A 21,381-nucleotide genomic window follows, 5' to 3' on the forward strand; every position below is an offset into this window, starting at 1 on the left:
AACAATATTAGTTGTCATACTTAATCATCGTAAACATTACCGTAATAAGAGTAGTGTCTGTATTCTTGAACAGAAATATAATGTATGGATTGAATGAACCAACCTCAGGGTTATAACATAAACCAGAGTGTTTGACCTTATTCTTTGCACAGGAAATCTACCAGGAAATCAGCTTGTCAAGCACTCCTTCCTCTCAAGCTGAAACGCCTCAAATCATTACTTACCAGAATCTCCAAACAGACAGCATGTCTCATACACAGCAAGCTGTCCAATCTAATCGTCAAAGCAGGAAACTAAAAGTGAATTGGACATGAACGCCCAACTGGCAATAGTCTTCAACAAGGTAATGTTTGAATGTGTTTAAATGAAGGCCTTCATATGAAACCCTTTGCAAAGAACCCATTTTTTTTTATAGGCACAATGAATACTTATGCCTCACCATCAAAAATAAGCACAATGCGAATCATTTTACTTTTGTAATGTTTTTATTGTCGGCCTGTGTAAGATTGATATTGCATATTCTCTTCTGTTATTGTTTTAAACCATGTCAAGGGAAAAAATATTTGAATTTAATTGAACAAAAGATGTACGTATATTATAGAAATAGTAATGTACAGCATATAATCAATATAGTATAATAGAAGTACTGTATAATTTTCTTCTATTTTATCTTGTAATATATAATATGGTTAATATAGTATACTGTAGGCCAAATACTCAACTCCATTGGGCAATTTGTGCAGAAACCTGTTCTGTCTCAGCTGTTCTGCGGGTCTATCAATACAGCATAGTAACGTCACCACATCCGTTACAGCACTCTGGCTCACGGTTATGGAGGCTGATGCCCTCTAGAGACCACCATTTTATCCACCTCTTCCTCCTAATCCAATCACTAAAACGTGGGAGGGTCCATCCCATCCCGCCCATGAAGCCCCACCCTGCAGCAAATCAGTGTTGAGGGTGGAGTCACATCCTTCTGGGGGGATTGTTGTTATTGATGTTGGTGTCTGTCTCTGTGTTCTTCTACAAAACAACATACAGTACATACTCGTGGATCGTGGATTGACTCTAATGGGGATAATTTGCACATGGAAAGCCAAGTTGTTTCTCTTATACTTTCTCTTATATTGCACTTTTGGAGGAGCCCAAGACTAAAGAATTTCATTGCCTGCTCTGTAATTGTTGTGCATACGACAATAAAACCTTGAATCTTGAATCTCTTGGAGTTGTGCAGGGGGGTGCAGGGATCTGCACCTTTCAGCTGAGGGATTACAAATTGTGAGTACAACTGTATCTTATTCATAGCTATGTTTGTTAACACATTCCTTTATCATTGGCTGTGGTGTCATAACGTCCAGTGCTTCCTCCATGAAGTCATTGTTTATTGTGGAAGAAGGTCAGACAGTCCAGTGTGCATTTGCAGATGAGGTGGTTCCCTTGGTTGACTGTGTCTCCATGTGCAACACATCAATCACATGAAACCAAAGAAGTGTGCTGCAGTATGACTGCAGACATTTTGCCATTATTTCAGAAGTAGGCTCATTAATTAAACACTAGCACATATACCTTGATAATGCATGCGGCTCCTTAACACACTTCCCTTACGTTGAGGATATTGGTTATTACATTATGCATTATATAGGATTTTTTTCCTGCTTACTTTTATGGCACATAAGGTTGGTAGTCAGCATGTGAGACAGCAGAGCATCACTGGAACGAGACATGTGGCTATGTCTTTCAATTCCGAATTTCAGTCCCCTCTTCCTCATTCTGGTCAGGCAGAGACAGAGCAAAAACACGTAGCAACCAGACATTCATTTTCAAATTCCCAAGGTTTATTATTTGTATGAAAACACATAGAAACACATGCTGACGGCAAACAAGGTCAGCGCCGCCAGTGGTGAAAGGAAAATCAGCAATAGCCAAGAAGTAATCCACTTCTTTCATGCTCCTCTAAATCGTCTGTGAAACTGAGGAGCCTTTGTGTGGTTTGATCAGAACTTGTCTCCAGGGCGATGTTTCTTCTGCCATGGGTTACTTCTGCTAAATAAAGCTCTTTGTTACTCATCTGACGGAAAAACAAAGCAAAACCCAACCCTGTCACATGTCACATGTGGCTTCAAGGGGTGTTTCTAGAAAAAGAGGAATCAAACCCAAGACATCCCTCCCCTTTGTTGTTTGCTGATGTGCCGTTTAACCATGGAAATAAGGCTTGCACCTCATGTTTTCTACATTTCTTTCAGGTAGTAGACTGAGGGACAGGGAGACGGAGAGACATCGAGAGACACAGAAAGAGAGTGACACAGGCAGAGAGAGAGAGAGACATGGACAGGACTGGGAGCCCTGCGGGGACGTCGTCTGGCTTCTCCCTGGAGTGGGACCCCCGGACAAGTGAGGAGAGGGCGCTGGACAATGAGAAAGCCAGGAGGAGCCAAGGTGTGAACGGGACCCCGGCACCCATGGACACCAACTACCGTGAGGAGATAGAGCTGCCGAATCCCAAGATCAGGATCAACACCGAAAACGTCAGGTGAGGCACGCTGGGACACTCGGAGACACTCTGACACACTGAGACACTCTGAGACACGCTTTGACACTGAGACACTCTGACAGACTCGTACACTCTGAGACACTCTGAGATACTCAGAGACACTCTGAGACACACTGAGACACTCTGAGACACGCTTTGACACTCTGAGACACTCTGACAGACTCGTACACTCTGAGACACTCTGAGATACTCAGAGAAACTCTTTGACACTCTGAGACACACTCTGTGACACACTGAGACACTCTGAGACACACTCTGTGACACTCTGAGACACTCTGAGACACATTGAGACACTCTGAGAGACTCTGAGACACTCTGAGAGACACTGAGAGCTTAACTGTGATATGCTCTTCTCCTTCCTCTTCTTCCATTACTGTTATTGAGGTCAACAGAGGCAAGCATGAGACCCCATTAGACAGAGTCAGATGTCATTCATCATGGCCAAGCAGGGGTGGACTGGGACAAAAATTCAGCCCTGGCATTTTCTGTCCAGACCAGCCCACTACATTATCAGCACTAGGGGTGGGACCAGACAAACGGGAAGAACCCTGTATGTACTTGATTAAAACCATTTAATCAATTACATACATCCGAATAATCGCACAGCACTGTAAATAGCGGTTGTTGCTTTTTTTTGTTTTTGTTTTTCAAGTTTGTGTCTCTTGTCCTGCCACCAAGGAAGGTGTGAAACCCGAACAGGTTAACAGACCTCCTGTGGTCTCCGCATCTCAACCCCCCATATCTACAAAACCCTTGTTAAATCTTTTGGTGTAAGCCCAGCATTAGTTAAAACCAGACTCGGACAATAATAACAAAATATCCTGACAAATAATCTAAATAGAAACATATTACTGACAGTAGCAGTATTAGAGCTGAAACTCATTTGTTTCAACGGTGACTCGCACATGTATGTATACATGTGCACATACACGTATACGAGAATGCATATCTATTCAGACCTGTAATTCATGTTATTCATGACTTTTTCACACAGCTTTAGATTTTTTTTTTCAATTCTCTATCTATGTTTATATTTAGGGCAATATGTATACATTGCCCTACTTCCTCGTCCGCAGCCAGCCAGCTACACTAAATTCATGACCTCAAGAAACAGCTAAAGTATCTGTGTACTGACAAGTATATGTAGCCATGTAGCCTTTTTGTGATGTAGTGACACTTAGTGAACAAATTTATCTGTCATGAAGGACGACTTAAGTATCAAAAGAGCCCTAAGGCCTACCTGCATAACTGTTAATTGAACTAAAAAGATATGCAGATGTTGGCAATTAAAATCATCAATATGAAAATCAATCAATCTGAGACAAAACAAGTTGCATAATAAGCTCTCTCTCTCTCTCTCTCTCTCTCTCTCTCTCTCTCTCTCTCTCTCTCTCTCTCTCTCTCTCTCTCTCTCTCTCTCTCTCTCTCTCTCTCTCTCTCTCGCATAATAGAAGAACTTCTAGCAGGTCAGGTAAACCTGTTTGACAGGAGATGATGGTAGCAGAGAATATAAAGAGACATTTATGAATTACCAATTGTCCTTTTATCACACATATAGTATGTTTCTTCACCTAAACCTTTAAACATACACATATTGCATTCATCTCACCACATGAAATAGTCATCACCTCAGTAAACAATACACGAATTGAAAGATTACAATAAATTCAATGGCAAATATTGCAAATTAAACTAATTATTTCCTATAGGTTAACTTGTATTTTGTGCTAAAATTCAAAGTATCACATCTATATTTACAATACAGCTTGATTATGCATCTCTATTTACAGCTCACAACTACCAACAGTCACAGCCCTTCAACTCTGGGCTAATTTGTTTTCACAAATATGCAGTTAATTAGGTCACATCACATTCAATGTAAAACGTTTTCTACTTTGTTTTGGACATGTCTCAAAATGTAGCCTAGCTAGCCCCAGGCTAACATTACTCAGCATATATGCCTCCACTCGCTCGTCTCCCGGCGCAGCAGCACCTGCTGGGGTGTTGACCCCGGCACCAAATAGGTCTGTCAATTTTGAACATTATGCAGCTTCCACCTCCAGAGACTTCATCTTTTTAAAGGCCGTGTTGCAGGGTTTGTTTTCCAACGAATTTGTGCAATTTGCTTGTTGGTATTTAAGATTTAAACTGTTATTTATTGTATTTAATGTTGTTAGGTATCACAAAACGGAATGTAATACGAAAAAGTAGGTACCATTTTAGCAGTTTGCTATTGATTCTCATTTCCCCCAGAATGCATTGCATGACGTCACGTTGGGGAGACACGGATCAAAGCCGCACTGAGACTCCATGATTGAGGTCAACCGTACAAGAAATGTGTTTTGATTTCCTTGGTGCAATGGATAAAAGACAGATTGTATCCAAGAGTAATAAAATAGATATTAACAGGATATACAGCCTGATCTAAACATTTCTAAAGCATTAAATGTCGGTATGTATATTCAAGCTTAAGTGAGATAGAAATGTGAACATCATTCGGAGCCTCATAGACGTGGATTGACCTGTTTCCTCAGAGACCTCCTGGGGGTCGAGGACCGAGGCCTGAAGAAGTTCAGCACGGAGCAGCTGTTTGAGGCGGCTGCCAGCGGGGACATCATGATGCTGGAGGGCCTGCATGAGTACCTCCACTACAGCGAGAGGAAACTCAGCGACTCTTTATGTGAGCCGCGTTCATCATCACTCGGGAACCACAACACACGGGAACCACAACAAACTGAGATGTGCCCTGATTCTGAGATGAGGATGATGATGATGATGAGGATGAGGATAATGATGGTGGTGATGACGATGAGGATGATGATGATGATGATGATGAGGATGACAACGACCACAATGATGATGATGATGATGTTGATGATGAGGATGAGGATGATGATGGTGGTGATGAGGATGACAACGACCACAATGATGATGATGATGATGATGTTGATGATGAGGATGAGGATGATGATAGTGGTGATGAGGATGACAACGACCACAATAATGTTGATGATGATGTTGATGATGAGGATGAGGATAATGATGATGGTGATGAGGATGACAACGACCACAATGATGATGATGATGATGTTGATGATGAGGATGAGGATAATGATGATGGTGATGAGGATGACAACGACCACAATGATGATGAGGTTGATGATGAGGATGAGGATGATGATGGTGGTGATGAGGATGACAACGACCACAATGATGATGATGATGATGATGATGAAGATGACAATGACGATGATGATGAAGATGACAATGATGATGATGTTGAGGATGAGGATGAGGATAATGATGGTGGTGATGATGATGATGATGATGAAGATGACAATGACGATGATGATGAAGATGACAATGATGATGATGTTGAGGATGAGGATGAGGATAATGATGGTGGTGATGAGGATGACAACGACCACAATGATGATGATGATGATGAAGATGACACTGACGATGATGATGAAGATGACAATGATGATGATGAGGATGATGATGACGATGATGAAGATTAGGTTTATGAGGATGAGGACGACGACAACAACACTGATGATGATGACAATAACGATGATGACGATGGGTGATGATGAACATTGGATACCAAACTATCCGGTTTTTTTTATATTTCTCAGACGCGTCCAACGGAAAGAACGTGCTGATGAAGGCGCTGTTGAACCTGCACGACGGGAAGAACAAGGTGGTGGAGTATCTCCTGGAGATCTCATCCCGGATGGGAGACGTGGAGGTCTTCGTGAACGCGGCCTACAAAGATGTCTACTACGAAGGTTAGTTCCCATCGGAGGGGTGGTCTATAGAGAAAGAGAGAGAGAGAGAGAGAGAGAGAGAGAGAGAGAGAGAGAGAGAGAGAGAGAGAGAGAGAGAGAGGAGAGAGAGAGAGAGAGAAGAGAGAGAGAGAGAGAGAGAGAGAGAGAGAGAGAGAGAGAGAGAGAGAGAGAGAGAGAGAGAGAGAGAGAGAGAGAGAGAGAGAGAGAGACAGAGAGAGAGAGAGACAGAGACAGAGACAGAGAGAGAGGCACTTTTTTGATATAATTCCCTCCATCTATTGCCTTGACTTTCTTTATTGTGACAAATCCAACAAATATCCACTACAGGTGGTTGAGAATAAGGATATAGACCCAATGGTAACCACCACTCACTGGTTGTGTTCTCTCATTGTGTCCTGCGATGGAAACAGGCCATACTTCTCTGCATATCGCCATTGAGAGGAGGAGCATAGAATACGTCAAGCTGCTGGTCAGTAAAGGTGCAGACGTTCACGCCAGGGCCTTCGGCAAATTCTTCCAGCAGCAAAAGGGCCCAAGCTTCTACTTTGGTGAGTGACTCCCTGCAGCAGAAGCTATAAGTGCTTTCCTCCGTGTGCTCCCAATCCATGTGTTGGCTACAGTTGACGAGAGTGTCACTACTGTAACGTGCGACTACCATCTCAGACCTACACGAGTGCGAGGGCCGACCCTGTGCCAACACACACAACCCAGAGCTGCCTACTTCCGCGTCTATTTCTGTGTCTACTTTCGCTTCAGCTCATTGAGAGCGGATGTCTTTCAGATTAGTTTTGTTACACGTTGAGCGGGTTTTCACACCTATTTCTCCATGTTGCAACACTATGTCCTGTGTTATAAAACAACCCAACAAATCAAACAGTTTAGAAGATGTGCATCAGACACAACACACACAATTCGTTAATTAAAGATTGTAACATTCGATAGAAATACTCATTCAGGGTAATTTCATATATTTGTTATAGGCCGACTTGATCATAATGATAATATTGTAGGCTATAAAATATTGTGACGATCATGGAAGTGGTCGCAAAGTCCGGTTGCAGCATTATACAGTATATACAAACAGAACAGAAATTATAGCTCACTTTCTTCACAATAATGACTGATGGACCAGGCACAGCTGAGTTTGGATGACTAGACACTTATCTCGAGTCTTCTGTATCTTACTGGTGGGGGGGGGGGGGGGATCTTGCATCTTCTTGCAGCTTGCATCTTTTTATCTAGAGCAGACGGGCGCCCGCTTTCTCTTTCCGGCGAGTCGTTTCCGAACGTCTCGTGTGTCAACTTTATTCTTTAAGAGGGAAAGACCTGCTCCCTTTAGAGCTCACCTCGCCTCCACTAGGCTCAATAACAGTGCGGTGACAGATGGGAAGTGATGGGTAGCGTTCAGTGGAATGTGCTGCTGACCTCAACCTGCGTTACAAACCGAGTAGGCCTGATGTATGCATTTCCCTCTTCCACTCATCCCACAACCCGTAAAATAAACCATAATTCAAGTCGTAATGTGTAACTGATGTGCGACTGTATGACCTGAGGTAGCGTTGCTAAGATGGCTTTGTTGCGAGGGGAAGGGGGCAGGGTTTTTTGGGAGCGGCGAGAGTATGATTCTTAATAAACGAAGGGAGAGGTACGGGCTGGCCAGAATTTTTTAACATACAGATTATAATAATAATATATAATATATCAGTTATAAGAGGGGGTTTCATTGATAGCATTATTTAAATATGTATCATTCAGCATTGACTACAGACATGTCGAGGTTATTTTAAGCGACAAACTTTACCCATTGTAACTGAAGAGAGAGAAGACACTCTCCTCCAATTCGTCAATGTACAGAATGCATTTTACTTGTTTATTAGGCTTATTGTACTCATGGTTGCACTAGCACTAGCAGGTTTCACCAGCGAGACTCTCTCTCTCTGTCTTACCCTCCCTCCCTCCCTCCCTCCCACCCTCCCTCCCCCCCTCGGTGGTTCCCCACCACAGGGGAGCTGCCTCTGTCCCTGGCCGCGTGCACCAACCAGCCGGCGGTGGTGGACTACCTGATGGAGAACGAGCACCACCCGGCGGACGTGCGGCAGCAGGACCCCCGGGGGAACACGGTGCTGCACGCCCTGGTGCTGGTGGCCGACAACAGCCCGGAGAACGGCCGCTTCGTCACGGCCATGTACGACCACATCCTCACCGCCACCGCGCACCTCCACCCCAAGTGGAGGCTGGAGGTGGTGAAGAACCAGCAGGGCCTGACGCCCATCCAGCTGGCCGCCAAGACGGGCAAGATCGACGTAAGATTGTAAAGATGACTGCTGTTTGACGGATAAGGAAGCCCTTTTTTGCTTCCTTATCTCAATAGCTCATTGAGAGCCGATGTCTTTCAGATTAGACTTGTTTACACATTGGTCGAGTTTCACACACGTTTCTCCACATTGCAACACGATAAAACCATCCAACCAATCAAGCAGTTGAGGAGATGTGCATCCGACACAACAACACACACAATTTGTTATTTATAGATTGTGATATTTGTGTGTCGGCTCCGCCCCGAAGTACGGGGTTGGCGGAGGAACACCGTCGACGGTTCCTGTGGGTTTGGTTTCAACCCTATGCCCCCTGACCCTAACCCCTTCCCCCTCTGTAGCTTTTCAGGCACATTCTGCATCGGGAGTTTCAGAGCGGTCCCACCAAACATCTGTCCCGCAAGTTCACCGAGTGGGTGTACGGGCCGGTCAGCTCCTCGCTCTACGACCTGGCCTACCTGGACTCCTGCCAGGAAGAGTCGGTGCTGGAGACCCTGGTCTACGGCAGTGACATTCCAGTAAGGAACACCACCAAACATTCCTGGCAGAACGCCGTTCGGGATCAGATAGAAATGTGGACATGCCTTTGGCTTATATGTAGTAGTAGTAGTAGTAGTATTGTAAATCAATGCTACGGTATTTACTGTCTATGCTATTATCGTAAGGGACCCCCTTTGACTAAAAGGCGACATATTATCCCACCAGGTGTGAGTGTGATTAGCCGTTACAAGCCGTTTTGAAAATATGCCTCTTCGTACGTGACTAGTGGGCGTGTCAGCCTAGATGTATTACAAATAGATGAGCAACGTTTGCTACAGTCCACCGGGTAGGCTGGTGGGTTGATCTATCCGGCACATATCTAGGTGGACACGCCTACTTGTGACGTCTAACTAGAGGCTTTTTTTTTTAAAACGGCTTGTAACGGCCAATCAAACTCACAGCTGGTGATGAAAAATTTGACCTTGAAGATGCATCAATAAAGAGCAAATAGGGGCCGTTGGTCACCTTGCCCGGAGAACCGCTTGTCCGTTTGTCCCGGTGTCGTGTACATAAACTGTCAACATCGGATTTGTCCGTCCGTCAGAACCGCCACGAGATGCTGACCATCGAGCCGCTGAGCCAGCTTCTGGACGAGAAGTGGGACCGGTTCGCTCGCTACATCTTCGCCTTCTACTTCCTGTCCTACCTGGTCTACCTCTTCATCTTCACCCTCCTCGCCTACAACAAGAAGGGGGGAGAGGTAGCCTGCACCCCCCTTTCCCCCCCATACCCTACTGGGAATGACCAACTCTCCGCAGACAAGACACCACCCAAGCTATAATCTCCTCTGGAAAACTCAATTGCTATTCATTAAGCAGACACTTATCTAATTGATACAGTGTTATTTGTTCATACTTGTCGTTTAGCAGCAGGTTCAGGGATAGCATGTTGCTCAGGATACCTACTGGATGGGAACACACTAAACTCTACCGTTTCTTCCTGTCGCTCTTCCACCCCTTAGCCCCCATATCGCATCAAGAACACCAGAGAAGACTACCTGTTCTTGTCAGGCCAGGTGATTACGGGACTGTCATCTCTCTACTTCCTCATCAGAGGGGTAAGCGACTCAAAACTACCAGTCTGTCAATAGTTTCAAATCAGTGCAAAGCCTTGACATCAGCAACACGATTACGTTTAGTTTTTCTCTCAGGTTGAAATCATGTGATTGACGTCTTTTTCTTCCTCCTCCCTGATTCCCTAGATCTTCGATATGTGGAGGAAGAGGCCCAGGCTTCACACGTTGCTGATCGATGGATACTTTGAGCTTCTGTTGTACGTTTTCATACCTGTTGGGGTCAGGACGTGTCGTAATTGGAGCCAGCGGATTGGATTATGATACTATTAGTAATAATAGTATAAGACATAAAAACATTTGTCAGGATCTTTACTGTAGCAGGTCGGTGGATGGCTACATTATCACATTTCATTTTGAGTTAGGAAGGGTACTCCAGGTAATAGTACTTCAAGTAATAATTGTTAGACATGTCAGGGAGATAACACCTGTCTTTTGGGATTTAATAACTGGTCAATCTGTATGAGTGGTCACATAAGGTTACACCTTATTAAACCAACCAAGACCACCTGCCATGTATAAATGAAACAAATTATTCTAAATCCGCCAGCGGAGTCAGTATTAGTCTGGTTTTCTTATTTCAACATACAGAGGTTTAGTTAAGCTTAGTTTAGTTTATTTCGATCACAGATTCAAAACATTAAATACAGTCATAAGTAAAAAGATAAAATAATAATGGTCATCTTAATTTACACATTGACATTTATCATCAATAGTATTGATCGAAAAGGTCTTCCGGTGTCCCAACCGTCCCGTTGCCGTGTCTCAGTCTCCTGCAGGCCGTGTGCTTCCTGCTCTCGGCTTGGCTGTACCTGTCGAGCCGGCAGGAGTACCTGGGCTTCATGGTGGGCTGCCTGGCCATGAGCTGGGTCAACCTGCTCTACTACTTCAGGGGGAACAAACACCTGGGCATCTACAGCGTCATGATTCAGAAGGTACAGCGGCGGCACCCCGACTCAATGAGAGGACTACGGACGCGGACGGGCTGTTGTGGATGGCTGGGATTTGAATCATATGAACAGCCACTCCATATAGGCTCAGTCCTGAACATAGCGACCCGGGTTCGAATCCTGCCCGCGGTCCTTTGCTGCATGTCCGCCACTCTATCTCCCAAACCTTCTTCTCTATCTCACGGTATAATGAGGGATAAAAATGCTAAAATAAATCTTGCTTTGTAGTCGTTCGGAATTTTGCAAGGTGGTTTGCAAAAAATAGTTTGAATCCAGAATTGGTTGGCTTAGTATAACCTAAAAAGTGTATTTAAAAAAATATACACTTTTATATATTTTATATAATATATATGACCTCGGGGGCTATTCCCCCCCGAGGTAATATACGTAAGGTAATACGTGTACAGGTGAACCCTCCAAAAATAAACAAGATAACACTTTTTTTGCCAGGATTTATTTGCTTTTATTAGCGGTTTATTTATTTTTATTAGTGTGACGAGACAACCGTCACGCTCGCTCCCCAATATCCCGAGATAGCGAACCAATCAAATTGCGCCATCTTAGGAAGTTCACGTGTAGCATATACAACATAAATTATATCAAGTTTACTTATCTTTTATTCTTTCCCATATTTTGGAAAATATCCTTGTAATCTGCGGTCATACATTAGGTTACAAAGTGTCCCCTGTCATGGTGGCGCTGGTTTGGGCTGTTCATTGTGTGGGGTCGAATCCCATCGGGTCACAACCGTGCTTAGAAGAAACCATGTCTCTCTCCTGTCTAGATGATCCTGGGAGACATCATGCGCTTCCTCTTCGTCTACCTCGTCTTCCTCGTGGGGTTCTCATCAGGTGAGCAAGTTCAAATCAACGGGTGCATTCGTCTAGCACACAGTGGGAGGTGCTATTTACATTTACTCACTTGTCACGACCCCACCGGTATATTCAAAGCGGCTCTCTGTCTAGGCAGGAGTCGAGATACATAAGTGGTAACAAACCCCAGCTGGCAGGCGACTAGCTTCCGGCCACGTGTGCAGTGACTCACCTGGGTTCCAGGCGAGCTCTGGTCCTTCTCTCTCTCTTTAAGGGATAGCCCAAGCGTTTGGGTGAACGGTAGCCTGTCCCGTTTGGTGATTGTTTGACATATAACATAGAGGAACACTTGACAGACATACACAACAAAGGAGTGGTCACGTTCCCTGTAGGAATCCCTAATCCTGGTACTGTCTTATAAGGGTGAATAGGTTTTACAAAGTCTTGGTTTCTGAGAGTAACCAAGTCTGGGCACCATGCTATGTCTATCCAGACACCATCTTGCATCTGTCCGCCATCTTGGATCCCTCAGGTGATCATAATCACGGCCAATCAAGGGAGCTGGCACACATAAAATTGTACCGGGGGGCGAAAATTGTCAAAAAATAGTAATAAAACACAGGCTGTAGCAGCTAATAATATGCCGTCAAGGATATTTCTAATAAAAAAATAAAAAAGACGATCTATTGCACATATTTGGGAATATATATCTAATTTGGTAAAGCCTTTGAGTATTTTTTGGTATTGAATTCCACCTTTCTACAATGGGTTGGTGGTCAAACGGGGGAAATGGAGAGAATCTCAATCTTTCTTTGCGGCCGAAAATGTCTATTCAATTGTTCCCATGGCAGGGGGCCTACGTTGCCCCGTGGGGCTCGAAAGGAATCCTTCCTTTGCGGGCTGAGGGTTAAGCCTTGCTCCCAATGGGCTGGGTTTTTGTAGAGTGTGTTCGGAGAGAAGTTCTTTCTACGTTTTCTGAGTCCAATTTTCAGTTCAGTTTCTTCTATTCACTGAGTCTGGGTGGACGTCCTCCATGGAGTCCACGTGGCCAGGATTCCTCGATTCTCCTGCATTTGTCAGCTCCTTTTATTCAGTTTTATATCCAAGTTACCTCCCCTTTCTATGGATCGTTAACCTTGATTTACACAGCTGGGTTCCATGTATTCATTAAAAACTCTGATAAGTGACTGCCCTTCAGATGGTTTCGAGCTCGGTTCGGATAAAAATCTGCCTTTCAGCTAGTTTTAGGGGTAGAAATGGGATTGGGCCTTAGTGTCATACCCTCGCAAATCTTTACTTAGCCTGAGCGGAACACTCTGCTTGAACCCCTGGCTCTAACCTTCACTTCAGTTTTGAACCGTAGACTCCATCTGAACCATCTACTTTGGATGAACTCTAGGCCTGTGCCCTGGACCCATGCCCAGACATCGTTAAACCTTACACGATACAATCTGGCTGAGCGTGTTACATGATAATTCTTGTTCTAGAAGAACATCTAAAAAGGGTTTATATGAGTAAAGTCTTAATGTAGCTATACAGGTGCGCTACATGCATTACTTATACCATTTCATACATTGGTTAAGCATATCATTTCACACGTCTATGGATTTGCTGAAAGCTGGAAAGTAATTAAAGCTATAAATTTAAGCTTAGTAAACATAGTAAGTGCTTGTCTATTGCATAGAACAAACCCCTTGGTACTTATGTCTCAAAAAACACAAATTAATGAAGATCCCCTTAGTACCTACATCTTTAAGGCCTCTATGAACCTCACCTAACTGTCTTAAGGACCGCGATGAATCAACCTCACCAATGTCCGTCATACATTTTCCTTCCTCTCACCTCCCCTCCTGTTTCTCCCTCCCCTCACATTTCTCCTTCCTCCCCCCTCCCCTCCCCTCCCCTCTCACCTTTCTCCTTCCTCTCCCCACCTGTTCCCCTCTCCCCCCCCCCCCATCCCCCCTCCCAGCGGTGGTGACTCTGCTCATCGAGCCACCCGTCTCCAACGGCACGGCGGCCCGCACCCTCTACACGACCACCGGGACGGAGGGCTGCCAGAAGCCCACCTACCGCAACTTCAGCTACACCACGCTGGAGCTCTTCAAGTTCACCATCGGCATGGGCGACCTGGAGTTCACCGAGCACTACAAGTACAAGGAGGTGTTCTACGTGCTGCTCATCTCCTACATCATCCTCACCTACATCCTGCTGCTCAACATGCTCATCGCCCTGATGAGCAGCACCGTGGACAAGATCACCAAGGAGAGCACCAGCATCTGGCAGCTGCAGGTGGGTGAGGGGGAGAGAGGGGGAGGAGGGAGAGGGAGGGAGGGAGGGAGGGTGAGGGAGGGAGGGAGGGAGGGAGGTAGGGAGAGGGGAGGGGGAGGTAGGGAGAGGGTGGGGAGGGAGGGAGGGGGAGAAGGGAGGGAGAGGGAGGGAGGGGGGGGGGGGGGGGGGGAGAGGGAGGGAGGGAGAGGGGGGACAGAGAGGGAGAAGGGGGAGAGGGGGGGACGGAGAGGGTGCGTGGAGAGGGGGCAAGGGGGAGGGGGGAGGGGGAGAGGGGATGCGTAGAGAACCTGTCCCAGGTTGTCCGTCGTTACCTCATATAAAAGCAGCGTCAGGGTATAGTCCTTCATCACAGGAAGTCCTTCTGATCGTTTGTTTCTGTGCCACAAGCATTGACAGGGAATCGTTTTGAGTACCGTGTGCGTCCGATCCATGCCAGTCCCAAAGGAGAAACAAACAGCAGAGTCCCCGTCATCTGCCACGCCCGAAGTCAATCGGGCGTCAAAATCCCATGATTGACTCGGTAGCGGGCGTGATATCTGCTTACACCCCATGGATTCACCCTGTAATCAGAAAACGACTTCACAAGCACAAAATCAAACGAAGGCCGTGTGCATCGTCCACCAGTAGAGCGGCTCCGTCGACTCTGCACGACCACGTCCTCGTGCAGAGTCGACGGGACCGCTCTACTGGCACACAGTCGTGACACACGGGGGGGGGGGGGGGGGGGGGGCTGTCCAGCCTTTGGTGGGCTGAGGGAGTGAGACGTTGTGTGTGTGGCGGGGGTGTGCTTCTCCAGAGGGCCATCACCATCCTGGACCTGGAGAGGAGCCTGCCCGGCTGCCTGAGGAAGAGGCTGCGGTCGGGGGAGAAGAAGGACCTGGGCTTAGGAGATGACTGCCGCCACTGCTTCAGGTCCGCTGCAGCAGAGGGGGGGGGGGGTGGAGGGGGGGATGGATGGGTGGATGGATGAATGATGAAAGAGTGAGTGGTTGGGTGGATGGATGGATGGATGACTTGATGGATGGTTGAATTATTGATTTAATTATTGGATGGATAAATTAATTTTAAGATTGGAAGAAGGACTGGGAGGATGATTGAATGAATGGATGGGTGGATGGATGAATGTATAGGTGGAGAGATTAATGAATGGATGCGGATGGATGGATTAATGATTGGAGGAATGACTGGGAGGATAGATGAATGAATAAATGAACGGATATATACATGTGCATTTATGAATGGATGAGTGTAGTCCTTCACACTTATGTCTGAGATTAGTCGCAGTCCTCATAATCGTATTCTGCTATTTATATTGTCAGATATTTGATATTGTATTTGATTATCTTGAATATTTCTTTAGGATATGCCGATGTAACTGTAGTGCCATGGAATTTTTAATAATAATTTGGCGTGAACTAAAACACTACTAACTAATTATGTCGAGGGAACTGTGGGAGTGAAGTCATTGGAAGTGTCATGCAGAGTGTCCGATCCATCCGCCTTCCCCCGCAACTCAGCTGATGTACAACAGCACTAACAGTAATTGGAGCATGTGTCCCCTTGTCGTCACAGAGTGGAGGAAGTCAACTGGAACAAATGGAAAAGCGACTTGGGCATAATCAATGAGGATCCGGGGAGCGGAAACAGCCCTCACCACTCCGCCTCTAACCCCCCTTCGGAAAGAGGTGTGGACGGGCAAATTAAAGTTTACGGATGAAGAAACATTGAGTTATTTTCGTTGTCTTGATGTTTTTCGCGCAGCATAGTCTTTCTTAACTGTTTACATTACGATAAAAGAAACCCACTACAATACTCTACTTTGTCCACAGGGAGTCGCTGGCGGTCTGTTTTTAGAGAAACGCGGGGACTGCGTAACACGCAACCTAGGCCACCGTATTCTACCGAGATGAGACCGCTGGCCAACACCAGTCCAGTCTGAAAACCCCTCCCAGGGCAAGATGTCACCCCACCGGCCCCCTCCAACCTGCATATCCCGATATCCAGAATCCAGAGTCTGTCTCACCATCCTGATCTTTTTTTTGTTGTTTTTGTGCTTTTACCTGGTTGATTTTAAAATTGTGCATGTGTGTATAGAGCGCACAGAGACAGCAGGTCAATACAAAAGAAAAAAACATCACTGCCAAAACTGATCCATGACTAGCTGTTTGACCGCCAAGTCAGATGCAACCATAACAGGATCCGGTTATCATCCTTCATAACCAACCGAGAGCTGTTATGACTGGCTGGCCTGCCCGTATCCCTTTGAATGCTTTGTAGAGCAATAACATCCACGCCCCCCCCCCCCTTTCCCACGTAAACCCCATTTATAAAGATCTCTCAGACAGACAGCTTCTACTCCAGCCAAAGAGCCCTGCGGATTTCTCAGCATGTCTGCGTCTACTCTACAGTACTTCCTGTTTCCATTTGACAGCGTCAGGCGGCTGGATTAATGGCGTGAAAGAACACCAAAAAAAGAGTGATGACGTCATCACCCTCCGTGCGAAGTGCCAACCACTGTAAATCTGGCCACACACACACACACTAAACAATCTGAGGATTAATAAATTATTCCAATACTCTTATTACACCTACAGTGGAGATAATGTAAGTACGTTGATATTTCACCTGGAGGTTCGAGTTTGCCGCAGTGTTGAATTGGAAGAGGCGTGACGACGTTGAACCATAAATTAGAACTTTATTTTATTATTACAATATTACAAAAAGACTAGCACAACTCGCACACCCTTGCTTCTCGCCGGCCCTACAGCATGACTCCGGGAAGGCTGCCGGACCTCCTTCCAATTCACAGCAATAGTACAAGAAACCAAGAGGAAAATAAGATTTAAATAACAAGCGAATCAAGTATTATAAATAGTCACAATTTCAAACTCAAGCTTTGAAAGTCGGGTGAAGAAAAAAAAAAAGAAAAAAAAAGGGAGGAGTTACAGCCCAGTAACTACACATTGCTCTAAAATATATAATTACAAAATATTACTCAATTTCTTGCTTTCCATAAGAAAGAATCTCTAAGTAATTGTTCCCTCTATTCAACATAAACTTCATTAAAAATAAAAACAACCGATGGAAAACCGCAAAACTGCTGCTTCTGTGCATCATTGCCTTCATTTTTTAAATTATTGTTTTCTTGTTTTTTTTTTTACTTTATTTATTTAAACCATGCTTAGTTTTTCAAAGGAAAGTCCAAGGACCAAATACTTAAGGCTTTATAAGGGCTGTCGAGGGAGGGCAACCACACACACACACACACACACACACACACACACACACACACACACACACACACACACACACACACACACACACACACGTTATATGTTCAATCATTACAGAAGTTACAGTAGTCTAGTAGGTAAGCCAGTGTACAATAAAGCGAACAATCCATTTGCTGTTTCACTTTGACTCAGAAATCCTTCCCCTCCCTCTCTCTCTCTCTCTCTCTCTCGCTCTCTCTCCCTTTCTCTCGCTCTCTCTCTCTCACCTCCAAGTGATCTTGCAAGTGATCAATTTGGTCTTTTCTCAAGAAAAACCAATCAGTAGCAAACTAGTCATAACTTAATCACATTTACTGCTGTGGTTTCCAACAAAATCGTGGTTGAAACTGTGGTTTGGTTCATGGTTTAATTGCTAAAGAGCGACGTGCAAACGTTCCTCCAGCTCATCACGGTCGCCGTCGACAACCCGGTCTCTATTCAAGTAGAACATTTCTTTTTAATATACGAGAAAAAACAATCTGCAAAGAGATGGCACGTCTTCAGAACAACATGTCACCGTTGACCTGACTTTGGCCATTTAAGATGTCAGTTAGTCATTTCTTTACTTTAATCAGTACTGAGAGAAAGCCTTTCACAATCGTGTCGCCAAACCTCCACGTTAAACCGACAAACAGAAAGACGAGACGAAAACTAGGAAAAAAAATAATAAATAAAATCAATAACACGAAGACCGACACCTGAATTGCGTGCAGCATTTTGAGCAGGACGGAGCTAAAGTGTGTCCACACGTTTGCCCCCCCCCCTGCTGTGTCTAGACTATGTACAAACAACCTGATTACACACGTTCTCGTAGCTGACAAGAGAGGAATAATGAACTTTGATCAGTGACCTGATTCAGCAACAGTCCTATTAGACAAAATAAATAAACATACAAAAGAAATAAAGATCCAAACACTCTGTAAATGTGCATACAGCTAGCCTCCCCAGTTCTATCTTTGTAGTGTCTTGATGTTTGGCATTTGCACCAAAAACAACCCCCCCCCCCCCCCCAAAAAAAAACAAAGTCAGTAGTCGCAGCCGTTAAGAATCCGTTTCATCTTGAAGTCTCGGCGAGATTCGAGTGTGAACTGAGATGAATACTTTGGGAGGTTGCGGGGGGGAGGATTCCTGACATGACCCTGCTAACACAAACAAGAGCGTTGGAGCCGACGAGGAGGTCTACGATCTGACGCGAGGGCCTCATTGAACAACACTTTAGCAGAGGTTCGGTCACGGGAATAACTGAGGATCCACGTGCGCCGACGGACACGTTATGATGATACGGTCGGGACGCTAGGAATGACAACAAGCACGTGCACAGGCTCACGCACACGCACGCACGCTCAGGGATCCGTGGCCCCCTAGAATGCCTGGATAAAAAGCACTCGCTCGCTACAAAGAAAAAAAAACGAAAAACAATTGATCACTTGCAAGATTAATTAAAAAAAAATAATAAACTAACGCTTTTCCTTAAATATATGCATCCTGTTTTACAATATTAGCAATCATAGTTTAAGTTATGAATTTAGTTTCATTTTCCACTGCTTACCCAACCCCTTTTTCCTTTAAGACTAAACAAAAAGGGCTTTCTTTCCTAGCTTGAGTCGACAAGGCGATAGCTTATCTGTACCCTGGATGTTGGAGGAGCATGGAGCAGCCGTCGCCCAGCTCCGGGCCCACTCGGCTCAGGGGGGGCCTGTGCATCTTGCCCATCAGGCCCAGATTGTGATCACGTAAGTAGGGCGTCTGGAAATCCCCGCCCAAGTAATCGGCCGTTTGCATCAGATTAGTCTGGGCGGCAGGGGCCGTCCCCGTCCCCAGCCGGTAATGGCCCCCCCCTTGGGGGCCGCAGTCAAGCACGGTGGTGGTGGTGGTGGTGGTGTTGTTGGTGGAGGAGGAGGAGGAGGAGGAGTGGAAGGGCAGGCCCATGTCCTGGGAGCCGGAGCTGTCGCTGTTGGGCGTGGGCAGGATGCTGCTGTTCCACATGCTGGGCTGGAAGTAGTGGGCGTTGCCGTAGTGGGTCATGTGACAGGCCATGCCGTTGCTGTTGTTGTTGTTGTTGTTGTTGTGGAGGACCGGCGGCGAGGGCGTGGGCCTCTCCATGGGGGGTTTCAGGCTGTAAGGCTGGCCCACGCACACCTCGGGATGGGGGTAGCCCAGGCCCTTGCAGGGGAAGCCCGGGTCGCGGCCGGCCAGCGAGCAGGGGTGGCTCGGCACGTTCTGCATGTGGGGCATGTGGGCCAATGGATGCTGGTTCCAGGCGCGCAGCTTCAGCTGCTGCTGCTGCTGCTGCTGCAGCTGCTGCTGCTGCTGCTGCTGCTGCTGCGCCCCGCCGTGGGGGTGAGTCTGCTGGCCGTGCATGTGCAGCTGGAGGGGGTGGGGCTTCATGTCGCCGTGGTGATACGCCGCCGCCAGGTGGTTCATGGCCGCCACGTCCTGGGGGGGGTGGTGGTGGGGGTGGTGGTGATGGTGGGGGTGGGGGTGGTGGTGGGGGTGTTGGTGGTGGGGGGCCGGCCCGCTGGCCTGCTCGGGCGGCGGGGGGTACCCGGGGTGGAGGCCGTGCACCGACACCCGGGAGCAGGCGTTGATGAGCAGGTTGCGGCTGATGGGGCTGGGGTTGGCGATCTGCCCCTCGCACACCGCCGTGGCGCCGGCGCCGTGCGCCCGCGCCTGGCAGAACTGGCTGATCTGGTGCACGATGGCGCTCAGGTCCGCCTGGGGCCCGTGGTGGTGGGGGCCCGCCGCCATGGACAGCGGGATGGTTGAGGTAGAGACGGTGACGTTGGGCGGCGCCTCGCCCTCGGGGGGCTTCCGGGCGCCCGGGGGGCCGCCGGGCGCCAGCGCCTGCTGCTGGAGGAGGAGGTGCTGCTGCTGCTGAGGGTGGAGCATGAGGGCGGGGGCAGCGGCGGCGGCGTGGCCCTGAGGGGGGCCCAGACCGGAGGGCTCGGCCAGAGGTCGGGCCAGGCCCTGGGGGTGGTGCGGGGCCATGGGGGGGGCGGGGTGGCGGAGCCCCAGGCTCTGGGACAGCGCCTCCAGGGTCTGCGGGTGGGCCTGGGCCGGGGGGCCCTGCTGAGGGTGGGGGTGGTGCTGCTGCTGCTGCTGCTGCGGGGGGTGGGGGTGGGGGTGGTGTTGATGGAGGTGGTGGTTTAAAGTGCTGGACGGGGCCCCCGCGTAGGGGCCGGCGGGGCCGGCGGCGTCGGGATGCAGGCGGGCGCGGCTGCCGTCCGAGTCCTTGAGCACGCCGCGGGCCGCGGGGCCCCGGGCCGCGGGGGGCCGCACCACGGCCAGCAGGCCGCTGCGGGCCTGGGAGGGCGGGTAGGGGCTGTAGCGCTGGCCCGACGTGTCCAGCCCGTTGACGGTGCGCCTCACGTGGTTCCTCTGCGGCACCTTGACGCTGTTGGGGAAGATCTTGATGGTGAGAGGCTGGTGGGCCGCCTTCTTAGCAAAGGCGTCCAGTTCTGCCGGGGTGGGGAACGGGGCGGATCTCATCCTCTGTGTGGTGTCCCCTGGGGTGGGGGAGAGGGAGCGAGAGAGAGGGACAGAGGGGGTGGGGGGGAGAGAGCGAGAGAGAGGGACAGAGGGGGGGGGGGGGGGGTGAGAGGCAGTTTAGTACAGGTGAGGGGGGGGGGGGGGGAGGGAGCTCTGCAGAGAACCCCCCCCCCCCCCCCCAAAGCCTGACAGCACATAAAACAAAAGCAGGTTTGCAGTCGCTGTTCGAGATCCCCCCCCCCCCCCTTCAAGCCTCTAATCCAATCCCGCGGCGGTGTCTGTGTCAGCGCTCGCTCCTAG

The 21,381-nt window shown here is 47.6% G+C and overlaps 2 protein-coding genes across 9 annotated transcripts in view; one reads left to right on the forward strand and one right to left on the reverse strand.

Annotated features, from left to right (window-relative positions):
• Positions 1–212: 212 nt before the first annotated feature.
• trpv1 (transient receptor potential cation channel, subfamily V, member 1) lies at positions 213–17,259 on the forward strand. 3 transcript variants are annotated; one of them, XM_030360998.1, is made up of 17 exons: positions 213–343; positions 1,042–1,278; positions 2,244–2,530; positions 5,086–5,231; positions 6,190–6,342; positions 6,753–6,890; positions 8,347–8,645; positions 8,999–9,175; positions 9,742–9,897; positions 10,159–10,254; positions 10,399–10,469; positions 11,039–11,204; positions 12,004–12,070; positions 14,001–14,320; positions 15,117–15,232; positions 15,893–16,005; positions 16,150–17,259. In XM_030360998.1, exons 3-17 carry the CDS (start codon positions 2,325–2,327, stop codon positions 16,257–16,259), a joined length of 2,334 nt encoding a protein of 777 aa, XP_030216858.1. In that variant the 5' UTR covers positions 213–343; positions 1,042–1,278; positions 2,244–2,324; the 3' UTR covers positions 16,260–17,259. The 3 variants fall into 3 exon arrangements, with proteins under 3 accessions (XP_030216858.1, XP_030216859.1, XP_030216857.1); XM_030360999.1 differs by lacking the exon at positions 1,042–1,278; XM_030360997.1 differs by lacking the exons at positions 213–343; positions 1,042–1,278 and having other exon boundaries at positions 2,150–2,530.
• The window catches only part of fam222ba (family with sequence similarity 222 member Ba), a 37,294-nt gene continuing 32,911 nt past the window's right edge, over positions 16,999–21,381 (reverse strand). For all 6 annotated transcript variants that reach the window (XM_030361005.1, XM_030361000.1, XM_030361006.1 and 3 more), the window contains one exon: positions 16,999–21,098. In XM_030361005.1, the coding sequence (XP_030216865.1) occupies positions 19,213–21,098 (1,886 nt within the window). In that variant the 3' untranslated portion in view covers positions 16,999–19,212. The remainder of the gene's footprint in view (positions 21,099–21,381) is intronic.

Source organism: Gadus morhua, chromosome 7 (assembly GCF_902167405.1).
Source record: "Gadus morhua chromosome 7, gadMor3.0, whole genome shotgun sequence".
NCBI classification, from domain to species: domain Eukaryota; kingdom Metazoa; phylum Chordata; class Actinopteri; order Gadiformes; family Gadidae; genus Gadus; species Gadus morhua.

Coding starts and splice junctions, on each gene's coding strand:
- trpv1 (XM_030360998.1), top strand. CDS start 2,325: ATGGACAGGACTGGGAGCCCTGCGGGGACGTCGTCTGGCTTCTCCCTG. Junction 9,898..10,158: donor ACAACAAGAAGGGGGGAGAG/GTAGCCTGCACC, acceptor TCCACCCCTTAG/CCCCCATATCGCATCAAGAA. Junction 15,233..15,892: donor GACTGCCGCCACTGCTTCAG/GTCCGCTGCAGC, acceptor TTGTCGTCACAG/AGTGGAGGAAGTCAACTGGA.